General features: G+C 44.5%; 1 protein-coding gene across 1 annotated transcript in view; it reads left to right on the forward strand.

Moving 5' to 3' along the window:
* The first annotated feature begins 4,941 nt into the window (after nucleotides 1-4,941).
* LATS2 (large tumor suppressor kinase 2) overlaps nucleotides 4,942-26,026 on the forward strand; it is a 74,084-nt gene continuing 52,999 nt past the window's right edge. The window contains exons 1-2 of the mRNA XM_063102344.1: nucleotides 4,942-5,158; nucleotides 17,851-18,408. Coding sequence (XP_062958414.1) covers nucleotides 18,055-18,408 — 354 coding nt within the window. The 5' untranslated portion in view covers nucleotides 4,942-5,158; nucleotides 17,851-18,054. The remainder of the gene's footprint in view (nucleotides 5,159-17,850; nucleotides 18,409-26,026) is intronic.

Here is a 26,026-nt window from a genome sequence, read left to right on the forward strand (position 1 = left end):
CCTCCTAGACTGCCCCCACTTCAGATACCAATCAGAAGTAGTAGGTTGTCACCTATGCTTCTGGCCAACTGGCTATAAATTGGGGCTCTCACTACCCCTCCTCAGGTTCAACTGTTTTGCTAGGATGGCTCACAGAACTCAAGGAAATACTTACATTTACTGGTTTATGATATTAAAAATGGATATTATAAAGAATACAGATGAATAGCCAGATGAAGAGGTACATAGGGCAAGGTCTGGAAGGGTCCTGAGTGCAGGAGCTTCTGTCCCCATGGAGTTGGGGTGTGCCACTCTCTCAGCACACAGGTGTGTTCGTCAACCTGGAAGCTCCCCAAACCCTGAAGCTCAGGGATTTTTATAGAGACCTCATCATGTTGGCATGATTATTAATTCAATCTCCAGCCCCTCTCCCTTTCCCAGAGGATGGGGGCTAGGGCTGAATGTGCCAAGCTTCTAATCACAGCTTGGTATTCCTGGTGACCAGCCCCCATCCAGAAGGCCACCAAAAACAAAAGATGCTCCTATCACCCAGGAAATTCCAAGGTATTTATGAGTTCTGTGTCAGGAACTGGGACCAAAGACCAAATATTAGAACAAAAGATTTTCCTAGCACCTCTATTTACAAGGGTTTTAGGAGAGCTGTCTCAGGATCTGGGGGCAGAGACGTGTGTGTGTGTGTGTGTGTGTGTGTGTGTGTGTGTGTGTGTGTGTGTGTGTGTCTTATTATTTCACAACAACTAAGAATAACAAAAATCCCTCAAAATACAGACAAGAGAGGGGAAGGGGGAATGAGGAGTTACTGTTTAGTAGGTACAGAGGGTGGAATGATGAAATAGTTCTGGAAAGGAACGGTGGTGATTTTGTATTACATTGTGAATGTACTTAATGCCACTGAACTGTAAAGTTAAAAATGGTTAAAATGGTAACTTTTATATTATATTTATCATAATAAAAAGGTAAAAAAAAAACAAAGAGTTCAAATTCATCATTGAAACAGAGTCCCCAACTAGTAGAAGTAATATTGTTTAGTCTTCTCTAGATGTTCTACATGTTTGCTGAACCAAAATCTCCAAAGAACACTGGAGCAGGAGATTTCCCAAGCAGACCCAGGAAAACAAGTAGTATTTCAACTTTGATGTTTGATATATTAAAGCAGCCTTTAAAAATGCATTCAATACATTCAATATAGCCATTAAGAGGTTTTTTTTATATACAGTATTTGGAGGAGAATATGGTCCCTATTCTTGAGGAATTTATAATCTAGTTAAGGAGACAAAATATATGGGTATAAAAGAACTCTTAAACAAATTAAACAAATCAGTGTAACATGCCTTCTTCCTGGTTTTCTAGGCATTTCATGATCTGACCCTACTTATTTTTTTTGCAATGATCCGTAGAGAATGTTCTGTAGTTAGGCAGATTTACTGTCTCCATGCTGATTATTAACAAGGAGGTTTTTTCTTTCCAAAAGCCAAAAATTGTGTCTGAAGACCAGAGCCTGCTTTCCAGGCACTAAGGTATAAAGAGCTGAGTTAATAATCACGTTTCTTGCATTCAGAGCCAAGGTAGAGAGGGGGCAGTTAGCCTTAGGGGATATTCTGTAGGGGCCTCAGGGCCCCAAACCATTCTGGCCCCATAGCTGCAGGTGCCTCAGGGGCAAGTGCACTCCCTGTATCTGCCAGCCTGTGCCTCTCTCTGCTCTGGTGTTTCTGCTGGAAACACAGGTCCTTCAGCTCCCCTCTTCCTCACTCCACACAGTCCATCCCTCTTCCCTCAAAGTATAAAGGAATTTGGTTTCAGTTTCCTTATTGACAAGTATACTGTGATCACAACTTTTTGAGATTGCCTGGAGAGACAGACTTAAATCTAGTGCTTCTAAGGGCCGGTCCGTGCCTCACTCGGGAGAGTGTGGTGCTGATAACACCAAGGCCACGGGTTCAGATCCTATAGCGATGACCGGTTCACTCAATGGTTGAGCGTGGTACTGACAACACCAAGCCAAGGGTTAAGATCCCCTTATTGCTCATCTTTTTTAAAAAAAGAAAAATCTAGTTCTTCCAAGCTCTGGAGTTAGATCTGTGATCTTGGGCAAGTCACTTGTGCTGTCTGCATTTCAGGGTCCTCGTCTATAAAATGGGATTAATAACTTGGTTATTTTGAGGATTAAATGAGATAGTACATGAATTTAGGTAAGCACCTGGTATAGAGTAAGGACATACACACACTCGCACACATGTACACACACATGTACAGACTATGTTAATCATTTGATTTATACACTGTAATTTTGCCACTGCTGTAGGCTTTGTGCTCAGCTGGTCTTGCACCATCTCTTTTCCTCCTCTTCTCAGCTGTATACATTATGTGGATGTACTTATTTAGCTAATTAATTAAAAATTTTTTTTGCTGTTAACTATTCTATTGTAGAAGTATCAAGAATTATAACAATTATTATTGTAGATGTATCAAAAATCACCTAGAATTGCTACAGCCAGAGACTACCACTTTTGACATTTTGCTGTATACTTTTCTGGACTTAAAATTAAAAAAAAAAAAAAATATATATATATATATAATTTATTTTATATATGAATAATAAACATATATTTTTATATGGTTTATTATATATGTAAATTAACTTTTATATTATTTCACAAAATTAGATACTATACTCTATTTTGTCACTTGTTTTTTTTTCTTGAACACATCTGCCAGACCGTAAGCTCCACCAGGGGATAAATCTTGTGGTTTTGCTCACCATGGTATCACCAGTGTCTAGTTTAGCACATGGCTCATAGCAGATACTCAAGAAAACAAAAACCAAAAAGCAGAAAACCAGAAGGAATGAATGACTCCATGTCAATAAACCATAGCCACAAAATCATTAACATGACATTCTCTTGTATCAGTGTGTGGCAGTTCCTGAACCAAGGGCCTAGCTTGGAAACTTACTTGTTTCCAATTTGTCTCTATTTGAAAAAATTAAGATTTAAAAAAATTCACAACAAATAACATTTCAAAAAATGCACAACGAATCACATTATTGAACCCAAGCAAGCAGAATCAACAACTTTTAAGATTCTGACACTTGTTTCAGTTTTTTAAATAAAAGAGAACATTATATAGTTGAAGTCCTCATTTTTCTCTCCTCAGTTCAATTTCCCTCCTTCCCTCAACAAAGGCAACAGCTGTCATGAGTTTGGTGTGTATTCTTGCGGGCCTTATCTATACTGATATAAAGTATGTGATTAGTATAGATTCTGAGGGATTTTGTTTATTTATAAGTATGGTGTCATAGTGTATACATAGTTCTGCAACTTGCTCTTCCTCATTCCACATTGGTTTTAAATTCTATCTACAATCATTTATCCTTTGACAAGTACAGAGCTAGCCCATTCACTTAGCTACTGCATATATTCCATCATTTGAATATGCACTTTTTATCTCCTACTCATTTATCATTAATCATGTGCGTTGTTCCTGATTTTTCACTATTGCAAACAATGCTATATTGGTTATTGTACGTGCAAAAATTTTATTAGGTATTTTACACACAAATTTTAAAGTCCATTAAATCCCTTTTACAGTATTTATCATTTGACAAGTGTTTTTAAAAATTATGTTTACACCTTTGAAGAGGAGGGGCAGGACTTTTAAACACACACAAAGGAAGACTGGCAGCCAGCCATATGGCTTGGGGTGGGGGTGGAGAAAGTATGGTCAGGGTAAGAGTGAAAAGCTGCACAGGTGAGAGCAAGTGGGTCTCAGTTACAGACCACCGGCTGGAGAGTTATTCTGCGGCCAATATCGTGCAAGATGTCTGAGCAGCACACGGGATAAGACAGAAAAATGAAATTGAATTCTAAGCTACACGATAACGGTTTAATTAATTATCAGAGCTCAAAGAAGAGTTCTCTGGAAGAGTCCAAAGAAGCTCAAAAGAAGAGTCCATTAAATCGCTTTTATCAGAGCTCAGAGAAGAGTCCACGGAAGAGATAACGCTTTAAGGCATTTAGAGAGAATTCAGAGGGGGACCAGGGATCGCAGGCTGGTGAGGTTGCTAAAACAGTCGGGAGATAATGACCTTCGTTACTGTTTCTTCCGAGATTGAAATTTTAAACTTTCACAAGAATTTATTCATTAAGGAAGAAATTGGGTTGACTTTTAAAGGTATATGAGCCCTCAGCGTCGCTGGCCCCAGACTGTAGGTGGTAGGAAGCGTGATGTTAGAAGGGGGCCGGAAGTGGGCAGGATTCGGCTTCCAGTGCATTATTGCCACTCCTTGGCACAATCCCTGCTCATGTCCTGGTGCCAGGTACACAGCCCTCAGCTGAGCGGCGAGGAGCGGTGGAGTGAGCGCAGCAACCGCAGGCCGACTTGCTGCTATGCAGCACCGTTCTGCCCCCACAGCCTGGCACACTTGTCATGCACTGTACCCGCGCCGGGGGAGAGTCACGTTAGATCTGATGAAATTTAATCTATGTACATTAGATGTCCTTGTTTATTGCTTGATTCCATGGTCTCAACAGCTGTCTGTCCTTTTCTGCTCGTACTTTCAGGGGCTGGCAGCTACTTGGTAACATGGTGACTCCTTCAGGCCTGTTAAACGACTTTCTTCACCAAGACCGGTATGAGATGCTTAAGAAAACCGTGTCTCTAACGGCAGTTACCAACTTTTAATACAAGTACAGTCAAGACAGCAAGCACTGCTGTTGGGGGCGGTGACAACCCGGATCAGGGGTCCGCACGGCCCGGGCGGGCTCCCGCAGGCCCGCGGGGAGGCCGCGGGCAGGTAGCGGCCACGGCCGGGAGGCAGGAAGCGGCGGCGGGCGGGGCCGAGCGAGCGGCCGGCCGCGAGCAGCGAGCCGCAGGCGCCCCGCCCGGGCTGGTATGCGGCCGAGAGTGACGCGGGAGGCGGGGTCACGTGACGCCCGTGGAATGCCAACAATGTAGCGAATGTCCCACTTGGGTCTGCGCGTTGGAACCGCGGCGTGAGCGCCCCGGGAAGATGGAGCAGCCGCCGCCCGCGCCGCCCGGGGCTCCGCCGTCCTTGCGGGGCCAGCAGCAGCTCCAGCCACCGACGCCCGGTCTCCCGGCGCGCGAGGCCCCGCAGCCTTGGGCCAGGACGCCCCCAAGGGTATAGACCGCGCCCCAGGAGGTGAGGGGGCCGGGCCGGGGGGCGTGGGGCTGGGGGCGGCGGCCGGGCGAAAGTTTCCGCGGGCCGGCGGAGCCCCGGGCTCCGTGCGCCCACCCTCGGGCCGCCGCGGGCCGAGGCTCTGGGAAGGGCGTCCGGCGCGGCGGGGCGGCGCGGCGGGGCGGCCCGGCCGAGGGGCGGGGAGCGGGGCGGCCGAGGAAGTCTGTCGGCAGCCCTGCGCCCTGCCCCCACGGCCCCCGCCCCGCCCCGGCGCGTCGTCGCGGGCCGTGCCGAGCCCGCCGAGCCGGTTCCCGGGAGCCGGGGAAGTTGGGAGCGAGCGCCCGGCCGGCGGGGAGCGCGTCGGGCGGGGACCGGCGGGGCTGCGCCGCTTTGTTGTGCGCCGGCGGCGGCGGCCAGGCCCCCGGCCCGGCAGGGGCGACCCGACAGACCGTCCGCGCGGGCGCGTCCCCGCCTCCACGGTCCCGGGGGGCCCGGCTATTACCCGAACGCCCGGCCGGGGGCCCTTGACAGCCCCGGGACTTCGCGTCCGGCCGTGCCGCTGTTCCCCAGAGCCAGGGCCGTCCCTCCGGGCCGCGCCTTCGTCCCACAGGCCAATCAGCCCCACGGAGCCCGCGCCGTCGTCCCACTGGCCAAGCATTCCCACGGCCGTGGGCCCGGAGCTGCGCCGACCCCTTCCCGGGTGCGCTCTTCCACCACCTTGTCCCGCACGGGCCGCGCCGTCGACCCCACGGGCCATCCAGTTCCACAGAGGCCGAGCCGCTGTCCCACGGGCCGCGCGGTCCACCCCCCGGTCCCCCACGCGGCGCCGCGCCGATCACCGCGCGTGCCCTCCGGCCTTGGCGGGACGCGGCCGAGCTGCAGGGGCGCGTGCGTGGCCGTGAGAGCGGCGGCCGTTGCGTAACACAACTTTCCTGCGCCCTAGTTTAGCCGACTTTCCTGGGGCCCGTCGTTCTGTTCTGGTGCAGCCTTACCCGCGGTTGCTTCTGCAGCGGGCCCCTGGAGAGGCGCATTCTGACACAGTTCACATCTTGCCGCTCACCTTTCCTCCAGCCGCGATCCGGGACTTCAGGAGGACCTCGGCCCCCCGGGATGAAGTCCGGCCGCGGGGCTGGAACGGAGTGCCGGCCTGGAGCAGACCTTTCGTTGTGGGTCCCAGGTCTTCAGTGCCCGGGGACAGGGGCCCGCGGGCTGGGGGGCGTGGGGAGAGTAGACCCCGAAGAGGGTAAAACACCTGACCGGGACCGCCGGGCCACGGGTCACCGGGTCCCGGTGACCTGGGCTGCTGGCAGCGTGTTCTGAGGCCTCAGATGACATACTCTGGCAGGCATCACCGTGGAAGACTTTATTTGTAGATTTTGTTCACAAAAATTCTGAACGAGAACTTTTACATTTTCACACTTCTCTAAACATGTAAGTGACGGTGTTAATATAATAGTCTACAGTTTTAAAAATTATTTAATCTTAACTATTAAGCCAGAGAGTATACATTTGGCAGGTAAAAAATTCAAATTAGTAGTCGATTAGCTCTCCTCATAAAGTATTTATCAAATATGTACATTTTTAAAGGAAAGTTTGTCCACATTTTGTTAAAACTTAAACTGAAATTTGAATGGAAAGTCACCAAAGCATACCTGATTTTACACAGGTGTTTTGTTTAAAATTTTAATTTAGTAGATTAGGGGCCTTCCGCTTAGTAATGGAACAAGTCACTCGTGGCAGATTATTAGGAAATTTGTATTAAATAGATCTTGCTTCATATTTTTTGTTTAATCTCAGCTTAAATCTCTGAATGATAGCTCAGTGTTTTTGAGTGCTAAATGAAGATACTGAGCTGCTTTGTATGTTTTTTTCTTTAGCAACTGCTGTAAATAAGGTAGTAACAGAAAAATCTCCCAAAATAAGAATGCAGAGACTTTTAGAAAGCTTGTTTTAAATTAACTATAATTAACAAGATGTTATGTTATTCAGCCTCATAAAATTTTGTCTTATTATCCAGGTACAGAAAGCACTATTTAATGCATATACCACCATCCCTGTGAAATTAAATTGCTAAACATTTAATAAATTTCAAAACGTTCAAGCAATTTAAAATGGTATCCGAGCAGAGGCTGTCATGCATTAAGTTGAAGTACTAGAATCATAGAATAAAGAACTGGAAGGGATTCCTCTACCTTCACCGTCTAGTTTGAAATAGTTTAAGTGTAAATTAGAGCTGTACATATTTCTGTGCTTAGCAAATCACAGGGTTGATGGGAGGGACTTTTCTTTGGTGGGAGGGGAATGCTTTTACAATAAGACGCCTTGTTGTTTTAAATGCTGTGTTGTAAATAGCCAGCCTTGGGCAATCCTCAGTCCTACAGAGGAGTGGGATGGGGGTTGAAGCTGATTAATTCAACATAAATGCATAGGAAGGATTTTGGGAATCTGAGGTGAGGTGGGTAGGGGGTTCTGTTTTGTATTGGAAAAAGCGGACCAACACAATTTTTGAAAAGCTGCTTTTATATTTTATTTCATGGTTATTATAATGTGAAACTTATAAACAATATTCCTTACTGACTTTTAAAAATAATAGGCTTGAATAAATACAGAAGATAAATTCAGTGCATTTACTCTGTCTTGATGTAAATCTGTTCTGAAAAGGAGTGAAATATCCTGATCAACAAAATGAAGGGATCAGGCTTGATTGAAGTGACTGACTTTCAGCTCTAAAAGTTCTCTGAATCTCCTTCCTTTTCAAAAATGTATTGCTTAGTAATTCTTCTGAACAGAACTGGGCCTCCCAATTGCACAGGTCCGGGCCGGCCGTTGTTTGCTAGGCTGCCGCTCTCTGTGTTGGGCTTTGTTACGTAGAGTGCCCTGTGAGGGGCTCCCTGCTTGGGCTACTAGTTTCACTAAGTGTTAGCCATTCTTGCAGTACGTTTAAGGCAAATGTTATTTGATTTATAGTTTCATTTTGAAAGTATTAATAAAACAAGGTAATGTTGGCAATTATGATATTGGTTATGATGCTAAAATTAGGATGGAAATTTGGCATTGGTTAATGTTTGCTATTCACTCTGTGAAGATTTTATGTTGGTTACCATCTAGACCATGCTAACTTGTGACAAATGGTTTTTTTAATATACTTTTTGTTCATGTGCCAATATTTGACATATACATAGGAATTTTATACATAGGAATACTTAGGAATTTTTCTGGAGGAAAAAGGAAAAATCTTTTGTTTTGTAGCAGTGCTTTGTATTTATTGTTATACTGATTATTACAATACTATGGCATAGTGCAGATCCTATAGACCCTAAATCAGGTAGGGTAGTAAGGATCTTCTTAAGGAATATAAGTTGGATTTTGAATGGAGTGGGCCTCTATCTGGAATATCGAGCCTCACTACCTCCAGGCAGTTATCTCGACCAGGAATACTAAGGGCCAGCATGGTCCATTGCTTTTTTTGTTGGTGGTGGTGGTGGTTTTTTTTTTTTTTTTTTTTTTTTTTGTCTTTTTCGTGACCGGCACTCAGCCAGTGAGGGCGCGGGCCATTCCTATATAGGATCCGAACCCGCGGTGGGAGCATCTCTGCGCTCTCAGCGCTGCACTCTCCCGAGTGCGCCATGGGCTCGGCCCATCCATTGCTGATTAATGCCATCCTACCTCTGAGTCTCACTCCTGTTTTTTCATTAAATGTGCCAAGAGAGCACCTGCCCCCTCCCCATTATTGTCTGTCTGTTCACCTTTCTCTCCTCTTTGAGCCTTTTCATAGGAAGTTCCAGACTCCAAGAATAGCTTTACACTTTCTCCATCAAATCATAGCCCTTCAGCCATTCCAATTTTGGTGAAATCTTCCTTTCTCTAGGAGGCTTTCTCCAAATAATCTCAACACCTCCCTGAAGAATTGCGTTCCTCCATAGAAATAGGCACACCTGTAGGATTCTTTGGACAGTCATAGTGTTTATTACCTCTGCCTGTAGCAGTGGTTTTCAAATGCAGTGGGTGTTCTGACTCCCTAGCTGGGGTATATCTGAAAGAAACGTCGAATCATAACTGATTATACATATTTTGGGGGTTCAACGTTGACGTATGTTGATCAAATCAATATTACTAGCATATATAGTTACAAATCGTACTTATTCTTTATGCCCCTTGTCCAATCTCTCCCCATCCCCCTCTCCCTCCCCCTCCCCCCACTGATAACCCTAGATTTCTTCTCTCCTTCTGAAAGAGTAATGGTTACTCTGTTGATTTGCTGCCCAAATGGTCTGTCCAATGCTGAGAGGTATGCTCAGGTCCCCCAATATTATCATAGAGCAGATGCTTCTTCTGTCACTCTGGAATGGGCTTTGTGGAGAGAGATATCCTCTTCTTTTCTTTGGTCTCTGCTGGTGATTCTCCTTGTGTCAATGTACTCCAGTGGCTGGACCATCTGCATGGTGGTTGTGGTGTCTAGGCGCTTTTGTGGCAGCTGTGGTTATTGTGGTGGCTGTGGTGGGCCACCCACATGGAGGTGATGTTTTTGGCATGCTCCTTAGCTGGTGGTGTGCCTGCTTGTGGGGGGAGGACCGGTCCCTAGCTCCATACCTTAGGACCCTGGGTTGGCCCTGAGGTGCTGGCGAGGAATGCTTTAAAGAACTCAATAACTTTATCTACAGTCTGGTCACTCTGTTGAGATCTCTTGAGTACAGACTTCTGTAACTCTGTATTTTTATGCCATTCGTGTTTGCATAGTATGTATCATACAAATATCATGTACAAAGCTGTCTGATAGAGAATGTGGTGGTGTCTTCCCCCTAGACTGTAAGCTTTTTTAGAGGTGAGATCCTGTTCTAGCTAGGTGAAACCTCATATGTCCAGCACAGTGTGTAGCACACATATGGCTCTGCTAAACCTACTGAGGCCTCATGATGACGGTGTTCAGTGGAGAGTGGGAATTCTCTAAAGTGTATTTTCCTGCATCCCCAGAGGAATGCAATCACTGCTTTCCTCAGAGACCCTCATTATGAGGGGTAGCCCTTGGCCTGTGGCTTCCTGGCCTGGACAGTATTGGAGTGGTGTATCCACATGATCGTTTATGATTCTGACATTTAGCATCTGGCTGGAGGCCTGGCCCCTGCCTGATTTAGTTTCAACTTTGCTAGTTAATTATAGGAGGGATATGATTAAAATAATAACTGGAATTTTAGGTCCAAGAAATTCTGTTTTTAAAAATGCCAGCATGTGTCCTTAGCACAGGTCCCACGTGATCTTGGTTTGGTTGGTTCCTTGGTTGGTGCTTGATGTGTGTTTGGCAGCCGGTGTGGGTTTGTGAAGCAGGAGAAATTAGAATAAAAATTCTTGAACATCTGATAGCATTTTCCAGGACTGGATTTGGGTTTGGTAGGACCAAATTAAAGTGTGGCTTAAAATAGTGCTCTCACATCAAGTGTTTACACAAGCCACCTATATCAAGAATGGAATTTAGTAGTTTTCTCAGCCCCAGATTTGAGGATGAGATGTGTAAGTTTTGTGAGTTGTTAGTTATAAAATTTCAGTGTCATGTAGTTCCTCTTAAAATACATTTAAGTCAATTGGTGATGCCAAAGAAATTTCCAAAATTAGATTTACTTTGCTTGATACCCTCATTTTTAAAAGTTCACATTCATGAGGGTAATATTTATAAAATTCTTGATGAAAGAAAATTTCCTATATGTCAAGATTTATTAAAATAGTATAGTACTGTGTCAGAGTAGCTTATTTCTAGTTGTAATCTTAATTTGATGATTATTTGCAAGAAAAATTCTTTCAGAAGTTCATAATTTGGCCATGAAATCACTGTCTTCAACCTAACAAAGCCTCAAGCTGAGAAAATATTTTCATTCTTTATGAAACTGAGGGAAAGTTTCATCCTTTCCAAATTATTCACACAAGAGCACAGTTTATCTGTAGGTGCTGTTTACCAAGTCACTTTAAAAGGCAGGGACCATCCCTATGCTATTTCTACGACCAGTGCTTCCTGCAAAACTGTGGCGAGAGATGCAAAGAAAATCAGAGCAGGGGATGGTGTCCTCTCCCTCCCCTACACTGAAGAAAACCAGGTGAGAGGTTTATGGGGTGTCACTGAATAATCCTCTCAACCTTTCTGTATGTTTGACATTTCTCATAAGAAAAAGTTGAGGGAGAAAGAAGAAGAAACAGGATTCCTGATCCCAGCTTCTGTGTAAGGGCACAGCCACGTGGTATTTCTCAGCTCATGCATAAATACAGACATCAACACAGAAATGTCTGGTCTGTCCTGCCCTGGTTGATTTTATGATTGGAATGTTTGTGGGACAGGTGGGTGCTTAACACCCCAAGAATCCCCAGAGTGTGGCTCTGCGGCAGCTGCTCCACTCCCTGCCACGGGGTTCAGTGTCTGGTGGAGAACGACAGTGTGGTTGGGGCTGTGCAGCACCCTGGAAGTGTAGACTTCACTCTGCTTGGGGACTTTGCCCTACTGTCAGTGCTCAGTCCCTAGGTCTGGTCTCTTCATTTGTGTGGCTATGTTGGAAAGGGAACCATTGTTCAAATACGAGTTAGATGTGAATAGTTAGGTGACTTTTTTTTCCCATTTTTTAAAATTGAGTTAAAATATACATAATATTTATCACTTTAACCATTTATAAATTCAGTTCAGTGGCATTAAATACATTAACACTGTTGGTACAAACATACCCACCAGACGTCTGTACCTAAAACTTCATCATCCCAAATAGAAATTGTACCCACCAAATAATAACTCCCTTTTCCCCTGCTCCTGGTTACCTCTGTTCTACTTTCTGTCTCTCTGAATCTACCTACTGTAGGAAACTCACCTAAGTAGACCCATACAATATTTGTCTCTTTGTGTCTGGCTTATTTCGCTTGGCATAATGTCCTCAAAGTACATCCGTGTTGTAGCATGCATCAGGGTTTGCCTTCCTTTTTATGGCTGAATAATATGCCACAGTCGTGTGACTTTTTATGCAAGTCTCTGTGAACTTCCCTGGGGGACATTTCACTTGGACCTGCATGTTAAACTTCAGAGAAAGAGCACCTTCCATGCACAGTGTCCCCAGTGTAGAACTGAGGACACAGACTCAGAGTGGTGAGTGACTTCCTGTGCCATTCACCAGATGCCTCGGCCTCCGCACCTGCGTGCCAGGCAGTACATGAGGGCAAGCAATGGACGCCCTGCCCTCGGTGCTGACACTTCAGGCCGCACAAGAGGAAGCTCTCTGGTCAGTTACTCACAGTGACCTGTTGTGGGAGGGGCTGGGAGTGAACAATAGGGTCCTTTAGACTGGGCGGTCAGGAAGGGGTTTCAAGCTGAGAATCTAGGAGGAGGAGTGAGCCAGGCGGGTGAGTGGAGTGTAGTTTGTTCCTAGGAGAGAGAACCATCTTGCCAAGTTCCAGATGAATTTGGTGCCTTTAACTTGTACAGGGTCACTCAGAGTCAGCCCAATCCAGCCAGGTGGGCCCCATGCCCTGCTCAGAAGTGAGCCACCAGCGCTATGCTGCAGGCACATGCTTCCAGGAATAAGTCTAAGATGTAAGCTTTTCTTTGTGCTTTACTTTCTTTACAGTAAAGGAAGGTGCTTTAACTTTCTAAGCATCATTCTCAAACACCAGTTGAAGAGGAGCCGTTGGCGTGAGCATGAAATGCCTGCTTCTGCATTCGGTTTGGTCCCTTTTCCACTAAGCCTATCTGGATTTGGCCCTGGTGTTATCTCTTGGCCCAATTAAAGCTTTTTTTCGTCTATCTTATTCTTGAGTCCCTGCCTTAATTAGTAATGATAATAACTGACTACTATATCATGCTACCAACTGAGAGTGATCTCACAGGCAGCTCCCATGTGATCCTCAGAGCACCCCTGTCAGGCACACAGAGCAAGGTGTTAGACCCTTGTCACCAGCAGGAGGTTGAAGCTCGGTGAGGTTAAGTGGCATCCAGACCACACGGTGTTCAGTGCCAGAGCTGGGCGCCCACCTGCAGCTGCTCCTGCCTTAGCACTGAGTCTCCCCTGCCTGTGCTCTCTCACACGTCCAGTGACTGCCCTCCTCCTTTGCCACTGAGGCTGTTGACCTAACAGTGAGGTCCCCATTGTCCAGATGGGTGAGGTTTCCTGCGTCAGAGAATGGCACCACCATTGACTCCATTTTCAAAACCAGATACTTGGGCTCTGTCTTTCAAACCAGTCCCCTCCAGTGAACACGACCCACTCCTGTGGTTCTGCCTCTTAGTACTATTGAATATCCACCCACTTCTCTCCATCCTGCAGCTCTAGTCTGTTTCAGATCTCCATAATTCTTTAGGCAGACTTTCATTGTCACACATACTATACTGTATTTAAGTAATTGATTTTCTTATCTGTCTCCCTATCTTGATCTATGAGCCTCTTAAAGTCAGAGGATGGTCATTCTCTTCTGCATCCCCAAGTCCTAGTAACAGGGCCACCTTGTGTGGGTGTTCAGGCTTTGCACTGCTCAAGGGCTCTGCATGTGAGAGGGCACACCTCACATCATACATATACTCATTCACACCAGGGCATGTTCAGACTACTTGGAGACTGAGCCGCTCACAGAAGACCCGGGTCACAGTGGAGTCACCTCCCCTGATAAAGCCACATAGCATGCAGGTCACGCACATATTCTGGAGGTCACACATGATCACTTCCCTTCTCTGTGACCTGCACCAAGACCATTCCTTTCTCTCCTGTGCCTCAGAGGTCCAGTTCCCACCTTTCTTTGATTCAGACTTTCTCCAGGCCCCTCACCTTGGTATGGCAGGTGGCATCAGGGTATTTCTATGAGTAGGCCACGTGTAGGGCTCTGGGAAGCTCCCCAGGGCAAGAGTTTTTCATGTTGTACAATAACGTAGTAACAAAATTTTACCTGAGGAAAAGGTTCCTTTTTATAATCTCACAAAGACACCATATGAGCCACTGGGGGTTTTGCCAGTAACTGTACAGAAAGTACTTGGCGTGGTGGTAGGAGCACACTTGTGGAGCAGACCACTCACTCCCCAACTCCTCACAGCTGTGGGCCTGGGGCCACCGCAGCCCTAAAGGCAGCAGCAGCAGATAACAGCCCCAGCCTGGGAGCAACCTGCATGCCCATCAGTGTGGTAGAATGGATGAATAAGTCATGGTGTATTCACACAATAGAATATTATTTAGCCACAAAGAATGACAAGTTATTGCTTTACCCCACATGTGGAAAAGCAGACAATGTCGAACAAAATTAGCAAACATAAAAAGTGCAGACTGTGTAACTCCTGGATATAAACTTCAAAGATTCATCAAACTAATCCTTGTTGTTAGAAGTTTTGAAGGTGGGGTCCCTTGAGGTGACTGAGGGCTTCTGGGGTCATGGCGATATACTTCTTGATCTGGATGTTGTTTACAAGAGTGTGTTCTCTTTGTGAACATTTGTCAGCCTTACAATTTGTGCACTTTAGAAAATATATGTTAAACTGAAGTAAAAAGATTTCCTCCACCCCCTGCAAAAACCTTTATAGCTGCTGCTCTCAGCTCCCAGCAGCTTCCCTTAGAGCAAATTCCAGCGAGAGCTTTCAAGCTTCAGGATCAACCAGGGCCTCCTTCAGCTACCCCTGACTCCCCTTCTCTCTGCTCATGTGACAAGGCAGAGAGGATGTCCCTATGTCCTGGCTTTACCACGGAACTTTCTCAAAGCTCTTTTTCTGCAACCTGGACCATCTCTTGTGGCCCTTGCCCTTTTGTCGTTGAGTGGAAAGCAGCTTGCCCCTTCTCTGTAGTCTGCTAATGTCACTGGTGGTAAACGAGACCTATTACAGACTGCTGTACTTCTAGGAATGCCAGCCGGAAGACTGCAGTCATTTACTTACCTAAATGGCTCTGTTTCGTGGTTGAGCAGACAGGCCACTGGAGGGGTCAGTGTACTGTATGCTGATGGCCCTCCCCTCCTTGTCTTTCAACCCACACCTCTGGCCAGGGTGTGACCAGCACCTGAAACCCTGCCCGTGTCCCTTCCTGGAGCTGCTTCTCCTCACCCAGCATCAGTCACCTGCCTGGGGCATTGCCCTGTCCCTTCCAGTCCACCTTCTGGTTGGCTTCCAGACTCAAGTCTCTCAGGTGCAGTTCTGGCCATGTCACTCCTTAGGTCAGCCACAGATGGTGGCTCCCCTCTTCTGCATTGAGTCCAGACTCTTAACATGGCCTTGGAGGTCCTTCTGGATTGAGCCCCTTTAGCCCTCCATGGGCTCATCCCTCCTGTCTCCCCAGGGAGAGCCTCCACCATGCACCAGGGTGGAGCCTGCAGGCTTCACAGTCCTCGGTGCCTGACCCTCTGGCTGGAATTCCATGCTTCTCAACACTCAGATTTAGTGATCTCTGCTTCAAAACTTTCCTGACTTTCTCCTTCATCCTCCTACGCTTTAGATGATTTTTTTTCTCTCCTTTTGGACATCTCTTTTTGCTTGAAGCTGTTTATATTTTCCTGCTCACCCTCACCTCTCACTTGACTATAAACTTGCTGAAGGCAGGGTTTTGTTCTTGTCCATCTATCTGTCAGTACCTGAGACCAGCAGGCATTTGACAGATGTTTGCAAGGTAGATGGAGGGGTGGGTGGGGGTAGATGAGTGGATGGGTGGTGAGCACATTTTGGCCATGAAGAAACCCTCCCTGCATGTCATCAGGCCCCCTCCTTGCACTGATTTTGGCGAGAAGGTAGTTTGGCTTATGTCCTCTCTATTTTAGTTTTCAGAGAAAGGGAAGAAAACTAAAGTGGTTTGTGTGAATTCCTGTAGAAAAAGAACTCTTCTGCCTATTCCTACATCCCGAGCCACTCTGAGGATCCTCCATACGTGCTTGGAAGCTTGAGGACCCTTTCCATTTTTGTTGGAATGTGAACTTATGGTTTTAGAAATTTAGGTATTTCAAAACAGATGCTTAGACCGCTAAGTCACTGAAAATGAGTGTGGTTGCAATATGCCCCATTTTACACCAATTAAGCAGCGCCCCAGGCTTCTGGTCTGTGGCCAGCGCAGGCGCCCCGGGAATGTCAGCTGTGCTTGGATCTAGTAGCTCACTATCTGCACATTCTTAACTCAGTCATGTCAGTGACTTTCATATGTCAGATACAGTGTATTAAAAGAGGGATTTCATGTTGAAACATTTAGTCTGGCTCTTACTTTCTAAATGGAATCTTCTCTCAGTTACATTGAGAAAGGGAATAGTTAAAACACTTAAGACCCACCCCATCCCCATCTAAACCAAAAACATTTTATAGTTTTTGGTTAAGTTTGGTTGTATATGGTTATGTATTAGATCTATATAAGTGAATGCATATAAAATTCTTTCAACAGTGCCTGGCACATTGAAAGTGCTGGATAAATATTAGCTATTCTTTTTTTTTGCCACATGAAAAAGTCTGTGAAGTGGGGTCCCATTTTACACTTATAAAGTCTAGATCCCTCTGCCCCTCCCCTTGTAAAGGATGCTCTTTTTGGATCAATTTTTCTTTGTTCATTAAAACTCAACGTGATTGTCCTTCAAAGTCTGCTCATTGAGTTTGTGGAATAAGAGGAATGAGTGGGGGGAGGGCAAAAGATGGGGCCACCAGGGCACTGGTCCCCCTGCCTTTGCCACCAGTGAGCATCTGTGCCAGGGTTAGGAGAGCCGGCTACGTGCTTACGTGAGCACTGAGGATGTCCTATGTCCTGGCTGCTTTGAGCCGGTCACATGCATCACCTCACCCAGTACACACCACCTGCATTCCAAGTGTCATCACTATCGCACAGACAGCGTGCTGGGGTGAGGGTGGGCAGCCGACCTGTCCAAGGTCACCCAGCCTTGCGACAGGTGTCAGGGGTTGCCTTGGTGATGTCTATTTCTATGTAATGAGGCTGTTTCCATGCTGAAGTCGTAGGTAGTCTATACTAATAACTTTTATTGATAACACCCATTTGCTGTTAATGTGGTCATAATGGACTCTGAGAAAGAAATCGTCCACATGCTGTTACCAGTCCCATTCCATATAAATATCAATTTCTACAAGAAAGTTATTTTTATTTTGCTATTTAGGTCAAAATGCTGGTAAGGGGCCACCTTGTGAAAAATCAAGGAAGCAGTCTCAAGCATTAATGTATTGTGGAAACTTATTTCAATTGCAATAAAAGACACCTTTCATGTGACAAGTTTTGTGGTGCCTTTCAGGAAAATTGAGAGGGTTTATAAGGGAAAATTTCCAAAGACGTGGAAAGACCACAGCCTCAGGTGGTGGCGAGATTGGCAAAACTGCAGGGATGAAGGACAAAGGACTGGTATAGGCCAGGAGTTGGTTGGTTATTAGGAACAAGTCAGAAATTCAAGAACCATATAGAAAACTTAACCCTTAAAACTCAAGATGTGGCTTTCAAAATGAAAATATCATGAAGTATTTTAAATGAGCTATCAATTGTTAATACTGTTGTTCTTGCCTTGAGTTGAATATTTGTAGAGATTTACTTCATTGCACATGACATGTTGTAGAAAACATTTTGGGACAGCCCTAGATGTCATGTGCTCTAATCAGAGTAGAATAGTACTTTTGTTATTTCCAAGAGGTGATGTGTTCTTTCCTCTTTCCAAGTAGAGTATTTCCAAGACCACTGTCCATTTCTGAAAAGTGGTGTTAACATTATGTGAAAACCACAAATGAGCATTTTTCACCCATTTATTTTCTTTTTCAGGGAGCAATGATCTTCAAAATGAAGACTCTGGAAGATTTTACGTTCTCTATAGGAACTACAAAAACTGAAGGAAGGAACATTTTCAAACGGGAATTGTTTTAAAAGTATGTTTACAACTAACTGATATTGTTGACAGGTTTTTAAAAAACATAATCAAACACTTTAAGAAGATTGTATTTATGGTAAAAGGAAACTGGACTAACAATGAGGCCAAAGACCTTTCCTGCCACAACTTATTCTGGGAATAGCCGGCAACGATTGCAAGAGATTCGGGAGGGGTTAAAGCAGCCACCCAAGTCTGTGGCTCAGGGGTTACCCGTGGGACCAAACAGTGACACTTCCCTGGACGCCAAAGTCCTGGGGAGCAAGGATGCCACCAGGCAGCAGCAGCAGCAGCAGCAGCAGATGAGAGCTACCCCGAAGTTCGGTCCTTACCAGAAAGCATTGAGGGAAATCAGATACTCCTTGTTGCCTTTTGCTAATGAATCAGGCACTTCAGCAGCTGCAGAAGTAAACCGGCAAATGCTGCAGGAGCTGGTGAATGCAGGATGTGACCAGGTGGGTACAGACCTCCCCGAAGCTTTCTGCGGGACAGTGACAGTGAGTAGCCCATTTGGAGGATGGTTGGGGCAACCAGAATCCTCTGGCGGCTACTCGAAGGCTTTGAATTGGTTACTACTCAAGTGTTTCTAGATTAAAAACACAAGGCCCTTTTAATGTATCATTGAACTGTTCTTACCTTCTGTCTGAAAAGGCCTTTTTAGCTGCTTTTCCTTTCAGGCAAGATCCAGAAGTTTCTGAACTCTCCTGAAATTGTACCATGTGTATTGTATGTTCTGTTCTTGTGAAGATGAGAAGGGCTGAACACTTAGACCTTCCTCTGGGGTTTATTTGAGGTTATTCTGAACTATCATGGGGAAGAGACTGGCTTCCTTTTTATCTTGTTTTTAGTTCGTGTATTTCTTTATTTTGGTAAGGGGAGAGTTGATTAATATGCATTGAGTCTGTTTTCTCCTATTTTAAAAGATAGTGTATATGCTATTATAAGAGCTGTAACTATATTCAGGAAATGAGAAAGACTAGAAAAAAAGCTTGAGAAATCATCAAAATGGTGTCAACACAATCTGACTTCTCAGTTGCTTGTTAATACAGGTTACAATAATGGAGGTGGCACCAATTATACATAAATACACAACTTATGGCATTTATGATCCTTTAGCAAATTACATGCCTGAATAGAATCCAAGTTGAGGGACAGGACCATGTAAAGTGGAACTAGTGTTCATCCAGGTAAAAATGCAATTAGTAAAATGCAGCTAGTAAAAATATAATTGCATTATGAAATGACTTATGAAAGCCAAAATGATTTATTACCATCTGTCATCTTTAAAATCACAGTTTGGGCTGGCCGGTTAGCTCGGTTGGTTAGAGAGTGGTGCTAATAACACCAAGGTCTAGGGTTCGATCCCTGTGGCGGCCAGCTGCTAGGGGAAAGAAAAATTACAATTGCATGAAATGGAAATAATAAATAAGCTAAGTATTTTTGTTGCCTTGGAAAATTAGTAACATTCCATGCTCGAAGCCCATTAGGATGGCTTGAGCACGTGTAGTTACTTAGAAATAACCTAATTACTTACTCCTGGCAGCACAGACAGGAAAAATCTAACAGTGTCATCTTTTATTTCCAAAAGCAATCTCCATCCATAGAACTTAACTCGAGAATTTACTTTTCTCAGATGATGTGTTTGTGAGACGAATTCTGCTAATTTGTAGGGGGTTTCCTTGACATTTTGGGATACACTGGGATTAATTTGCATATAGCAAGCATTGTTATGTCCAGTTGTTCTATAAAGCACAGGATCATGAGTAATGGGGTGCAGAGTGTTTTAGCAGTGGAAGCCGACAGCAAAGGCACGGCCTTTCTTGTTGCGAAAGTATGAGGTTAACTGTGCTGCCAGGTGCTATCCCCTGACAGACAAATCCATGGTTTTGAAAGTAGGGAAGCAGCAGTCCTGGGGAAATATTAGAGTAAAGATTGCAGAGAGAGTTTCAGCCAACAGCAAAGCTTATAACCTCATGTAAGTCACTTAGGAACAAAAGAGGCAGTCAGAGCCCAGTGTTCTTTGCAGTTGTGTTTCTGCTGTGCACGTAATCCAGATACAGGTGGGATCCTCATTAGGGTAAAATCAATTAGTGATAATTACAGTTCAAGGAATAACGAAGCTAGTGCTGTTTCTAATACAGTAAAATACAAATACAGTAAAATTAAGGATCATGACACCAATGAAGTTCCCATCAACATTTAATTTATGTTAATTGCTAGCAGAAAGGACTCCATTTACCCTATTTAATGCTCCTGAAATAATTCAGTGAGTTTGGTGTATAGCCTTACTTTATAACTTAAAACAGCTGTGCCTCTACCCTTACCCTCCAACTCAGACTTCTCTTGGTCTGGATAAAGAGTGCATTTGCTTTCAGAAAATTCTGTTAGGAAAGTCATTATGTGAACCCAAACAAGGTGTGTGTGTCCTTCCTTTTTATCAAACGATAAAGCAGATTATTAGAATTCCAGTACAATAGGTAAAGAGAATTCCCATTGTTTTAGTTCTTTGCCCTTTGTCTCCTGTTGTATTGCCTTTTAATTTAGCTGTAGTTTTGTTCTCCTGTATTTTGAATTTAAGTGCTATCTTTAACCCCTGTATTCATCAGAATGGCAGTAAATGAGTTGCTTTCCCCGGTTTTGTATGTACCTCGTGGTGATATATGCTTTCACGTGCAGTGTTTTATTTACTGCACATGCACACACATTAATTTTTCCATTTTATTTGGACTAAAACTTGCTGAAAATATTTACTTGAGCATCTGTAAATGGGTGTTTTCTTTAAACTTTTTATTAAAGTAAAATTTACGTTTTAAAAGTGCATGATTTCTAAGTGTACAGCTCAGTGAATTTTCACATATTAAGCACACCCATGTAACTAGTATGCATGGGTATATTTTTAATAAAAATATTTTAAAATGGAAATTTCTGGAAAGAGTAAGACTTTAGGATAAGTATTTTCTGTGTAAAGATATATATCTCAAATGATATAATGTTCATAAATCTTTTGCATATAAATTACTTAAGACTTATGAAAATTTCTTTGGGAAAAAAACTAGGCCTTATTTCTTAAGGAAGAAGCTATTCTTTAAATATAAATTTAAGGAATTGGAAAGATAAGTCTTTTGGTTATAACTGTTGTACTTTGTAACATTGGATACTTGTTACTGGCATAAGTAATCACTTAAATTTAGCTTTTACTTGATCTCCCTTATAAAATTACTTCTGCTTTTTCTTTTAATCTTCCTAGTTTCAAATGACCGTATAGTTTCCCTCTTTTTTTTTTCTCCCTGGGAAAGTTTTAAAAACCACTCGTTTGATTTTGCAGTGGTGTTAATGTGCATGCCATTTCTCTGTTCCATAGAAGCAGGTGACTCGTGTTCTCTCACTGAGTGGCGGTGGGTGAACGGTGGGGGTAGGGCTGTTGTCCAGTATAACGGGGCCTGGGGAGGCTCTGGCTCCCCAAGCCCCTTGGAGTAGCAAAGCACTTTATCGTTCAAGTCACCGAGAGGAAGACTTAAGTGAGAAATTTCTTTCAGATGTGAATACTAGGAAGTGTTTCTGCTTCCCTTGAGAAATTGGCAAATGCTTTTTCTCTGCGGACAACCTGTATCCTGACTGTGGTCAAGCCTCCCTCTGACCTGCTGAGGGTGCCCAGTCTGGCTCAGATACATTTCCCTGCTCCTGAATTTCTGTGTCAGCTGTAATTTTCCTAATCCTAATTTAATCCAGTTCTTCCCCACTTCATTATATGTGTTTAAGTGATTTAAATCTTTAATGGAGTGAGGGTCAGGAGAAAAGCAAACAAGCTGATTTTATGACAGCAGATGGGGCAGGAGGAGAGCAGTCTGTGGTCAGGGTGTGCATCCTCCAGGCTTCCTGAGGACAGTGGCTGCGGTGCCAAGTGAGTCGGGGCATCTGGTTCATGAGAAAAGGGAGTGAATTCCTTGCATTCTCAAGCCAAAAAGTGCAGAAAAATCCACTCATCGTGTAAGTTATTTGCAGACCTAGGCCCTTTGCCTGTAGCAGATATAGCACTGCAGAGGGGGCCAGGCCTCCTGGAGCCTGTGGCTCTCACGCAGGAATGAAGACTGATGTTAACAGTAGCCCTGGGTGCCAAGCGCCATCCTAAGCATGTATAATCTTGTTGAAACTATCAGCAGTCATTTGAGATGGGTTCTAGTTGGTGTCCCCATGTTTTAGAGGAAACTATGGTTTGGGGGTAAGGGGATGTCAAGCAGGAGACTAAGCTCTCCCCTTCCCCCGTCCCCCAGCTCCTCCTGACCTGCATGCAGAAGGCTTATTAGACACTCCTGTTACACATGTGGAACCAGGGACGGGTCTGAGAGGAGGCAGTGCAGTGCTCCCTAGGGCGGGCATTCAGAGTTCTGTGTCTGATTTCAGTGTGTTTGTTGCTAGCCTCATTGCGGGTTGGTTGCTGCCTTGTTAAATTCCATGTTTCCATCCTCATGGGGTTTCTTCTCTGTGACTTATTCCTTTCTTTCCCTCATGCCTATCAGGACAAAGGGTTTGTCACCCATCCCTCTCCACAGTTCCCTGGGCCCAGTGTTCAGCCCCTCCCAGCTCCCACTCCAGGCTTCTCCTGCTTCTGCCTTGGGCCCTGGCAGCACCTGTCTAGCCCTCCTCTGCAGGGAGCTTTCCCTGCACCTCACCTGCTCCCAGACATCCCTCCTGCTTGCTCATTTTGGGGCTGTTTCTTCATATCATTTTGTTGGCTGTTAATATCACCTCCCATCTCCCCATCTGGATTCTAGTATCTGTTATGGTTCAGCTCAAATTTTTTTTCACTGCAGGATCATCCTGGTTCTTCCACCTGGATATGACCTGTTCTGTTCCAACTTCCACAGCAATTTATTCGTAACTCTAGGGTGCTGGGTGCAGGAGGCCTTGTGTTGGTGGAGTGTGGTACTCTTTTCCTACTTTCCCTGGGGTTTATCTGTATGTGCCCAGGAGGGTTCCTGTGCTGCTTATGCAGGGTATGTGCTCAATTAATGTTTGCTGAAGTGGAGATGATTCTATGTACTGGTCCAGGCAAACGCCCTCCCCTCAACTGTCAGACATTGGAATAGATGCCAAACAGAAAGGCACCTCTTCCGCTGGAGATCTACTTTGTTTGCTACCATATGCATCACAAGAAAGCTGTAGAGAAAGATCTAGAGAAGCATTAACACTGCACTGCCAGTCCTTTGTCTTGGGACAAGATCCTGCCTCAGGATTGCTTCACTGTAACAAAGGTATTTTGCTAATGAAAAAGGTTAAAGGAATTTGGATAACACATACATTTCCTATTTCTCCCTTCCTCTTGAGAAGGAACCACTTTCAGTGTTACTGGACACTCAGGCTGCCCTGAAATATTAGTAAGAGGAGAAGGAAGAAAGAAACACTTAAGTTTAGGAATGTCAGTAATGTGACAGGAAATCGTGTCACAATGGCCTTGGGTGTAGCAGTTCCTTGCCTCCTCCTCCCCTTTTAATGGCTTTCAAATTAAATTGGCCCTGCCAAAAGGACAACTACCTTTTAAAAGTAGAATTTAAAATTACTTTGACAAGGAGAGAACAGAACTGAGGTTACCAGAGATGGGAAGGGGGCTTAGCGAGAAATTGGTAAAGGGCCACAAAAAATGATTACATTATATAATGTTGAATGTACTAATTATCCTGACTTGAGCATCACATATTGCACACAGATATTGATATTGTACCCTGCAGATATGTACAATCAATTATGTTTTGATTTATAAAAAAAACAAAATAAAAATAAAAATTACTTTGACATGACACAAGCAAACCATTCCTTTCTGTGTCATTAACCCCTAGTCTTCCTCCTAGTTATTAATGTGTGTTTATTGCCCAAGTTTGGAAAATATAGAAAAGTATAAAAAGAAAATAAAGATCACACATAATTCTATCAGCCTAATTGTGACCACTTTTAACAGTTTGGTGTAAAATTGGTCAACTTTTTTCTAAATAAAAAAAATTATACATTATGATATATGTTGTATATACTACAATTATATGTTAAACAAGATATGTAGTACACACACACACACACTCTCTCTCTCTCTCTCTCTCTCTCTCTTTTGTAGCAGCATTGGGGCCCTATGGGGCACACTGCTCTGTGACCAGCATCCCCGTCACATGGCTCACGCTGCCCCGACTCTCCAGCCAGTCAGTGCCTCTTACAGCTGTCACTCCTCCTCCAATCCTGGCTCCGCCCTCGCTCCCACTCCCAGGATGGTAGTGTCTCCTGGTCTCCCTCCTGCCCCTCTCCTGCCTTCGCTACACAGTACCCTCCTCTGCGCTCATTCTGACCAGTGAAGAGCCTATCATTTCCCTTCTAGAGACCTTTCTGGCCGCCCTCGGGAGGACGTGGCACTTTGGAGCAGGTGGGCCTCAGGCCACACCTATTCCCTGCTCTGTTTCTCGCAGTTCTCAGCACTGGCCGTCCTTATTGCCTAAATGCCCGCTCCTCGTCGAAGGCTTGTCTTCATGTCAGTGATTCAGTTAGATTCCTCCGTTCTCTCCCATTACACCATAATCCCCCTCATAGTGTTTATCAGAACTAGTTGCTAAGTATTTGGTTGTGTGTCTCCCCCTGTACATTTTAAGCCCCAGGAAGCAGTGGCTTTGTTCTGGTCACCACTCTCTAGGACCCAGAACTGTGCAGGTGCTCAAAAACATCTGACAAACAAGCAAAGGGACAGACATTTAATCGTAAACATTTTCATTCCGTTAAAGTCTTTTAAAACATGATTTTTAACAATCTGCATTGTATTCTGTTGTTCAAACACATGTTCCATAAATTTACTGTGAAGAGCTGGTAGTGAACATCCGTATATGATTTCCTTAGAATACATTTTAGAAATGGAATTACTGGGATAAATAAGAACATTTTTACAGTTTTTATTTGTATTGCCAAGTTACATTTTAAAAATTATTAAATTGTAGCTGGTCAGTTAGCTCAGTTGGTTAGAGCATGGTGTTATAACAAGGTCAAGGGTTTAGATTCATGTTCTGGTCAGCTGCCAAAAGAAAAAAAAAAAATATATATATATATATACACACATACATATATATGTATATTGTGTTTATACTTCCAGCCCTGCCAAAATGAATATTATCACTACTCCTACTAAAAACAAAAACAAACAGTTGTTTGTCAATTTAATAGTTTGTTCTGCATTCTTAATTAGGGTGATGGATGTGTGTGATAATAAAAAGAAAGTGGTAAATGAGTCTGCAGTTTTAAGTGGCAGAGAACTGCAATTGTGAGGAATGCTCTTACTAGGTGATTGAGACTGGATCCATTTTCCTGTTGAAATGGGTTTTTGAGGAATATGTCTTTTCTCCCTTCCCTGAGTGACTTTCATCTGCCGTCCTGGTGGATTTCGAGAGAGAGCTGGCAGCAGGCAGACAAGTAGGCCAGTCCTGCTCCCCAGGTAGCAGGATGCGGCCTGAGGATGAGAGCAGTGCCGCCTGGCACCTGGCTTGGTGTGCGGCAGCTCCGACTGGTGGCTGCTGTGCTGCGGTGTTGCTCCCTGCAGCCCTGGGGAGCTGGGTTCCCCGCCTCCACTATGAACAATCTTCTGCCTTTATCCCCATGTGCAGTACAGATATTAGTGTTTTCCATGTGTGTCATCATGTAAAAATGTTGGGGATCACAAATACCATTTCCTCAACTCCTGTTATGTCACACAGCAGTTTTCCTGTCAAGATTATTGACAGTCCTGTCAGGTGGTTGTAGGGTCCTGGGTTGTAGCTGTCATATAGCCAGGGTGGAGAATCATTGCTGCCTGGAGCCTCAGCTCTGCCTGACTTGATGGATGGGGTCCTATGAGAGAGGCTCTGAGTTCTTTTTTTAAATTTTTTATTTACATTTTGTGTTTAATGCAAATCATTTCCATAATAGGAGAGGTTACTATGAGTCAAAGCATAAATGCACAAGTACAATATACAATTCAAAATTGATGTGTATAGCATTAAGGTCTGAAGCAAAAGGGCATGTTCATTCACACACACAGTAGCTTCCAGTCTGTTCCACCTGGTTGTTCCTGTT

This window comes from Cynocephalus volans, chromosome 7, assembly GCF_027409185.1.
Source record: "Cynocephalus volans isolate mCynVol1 chromosome 7, mCynVol1.pri, whole genome shotgun sequence".
Taxonomy (NCBI): domain Eukaryota; kingdom Metazoa; phylum Chordata; class Mammalia; order Dermoptera; family Cynocephalidae; genus Cynocephalus; species Cynocephalus volans.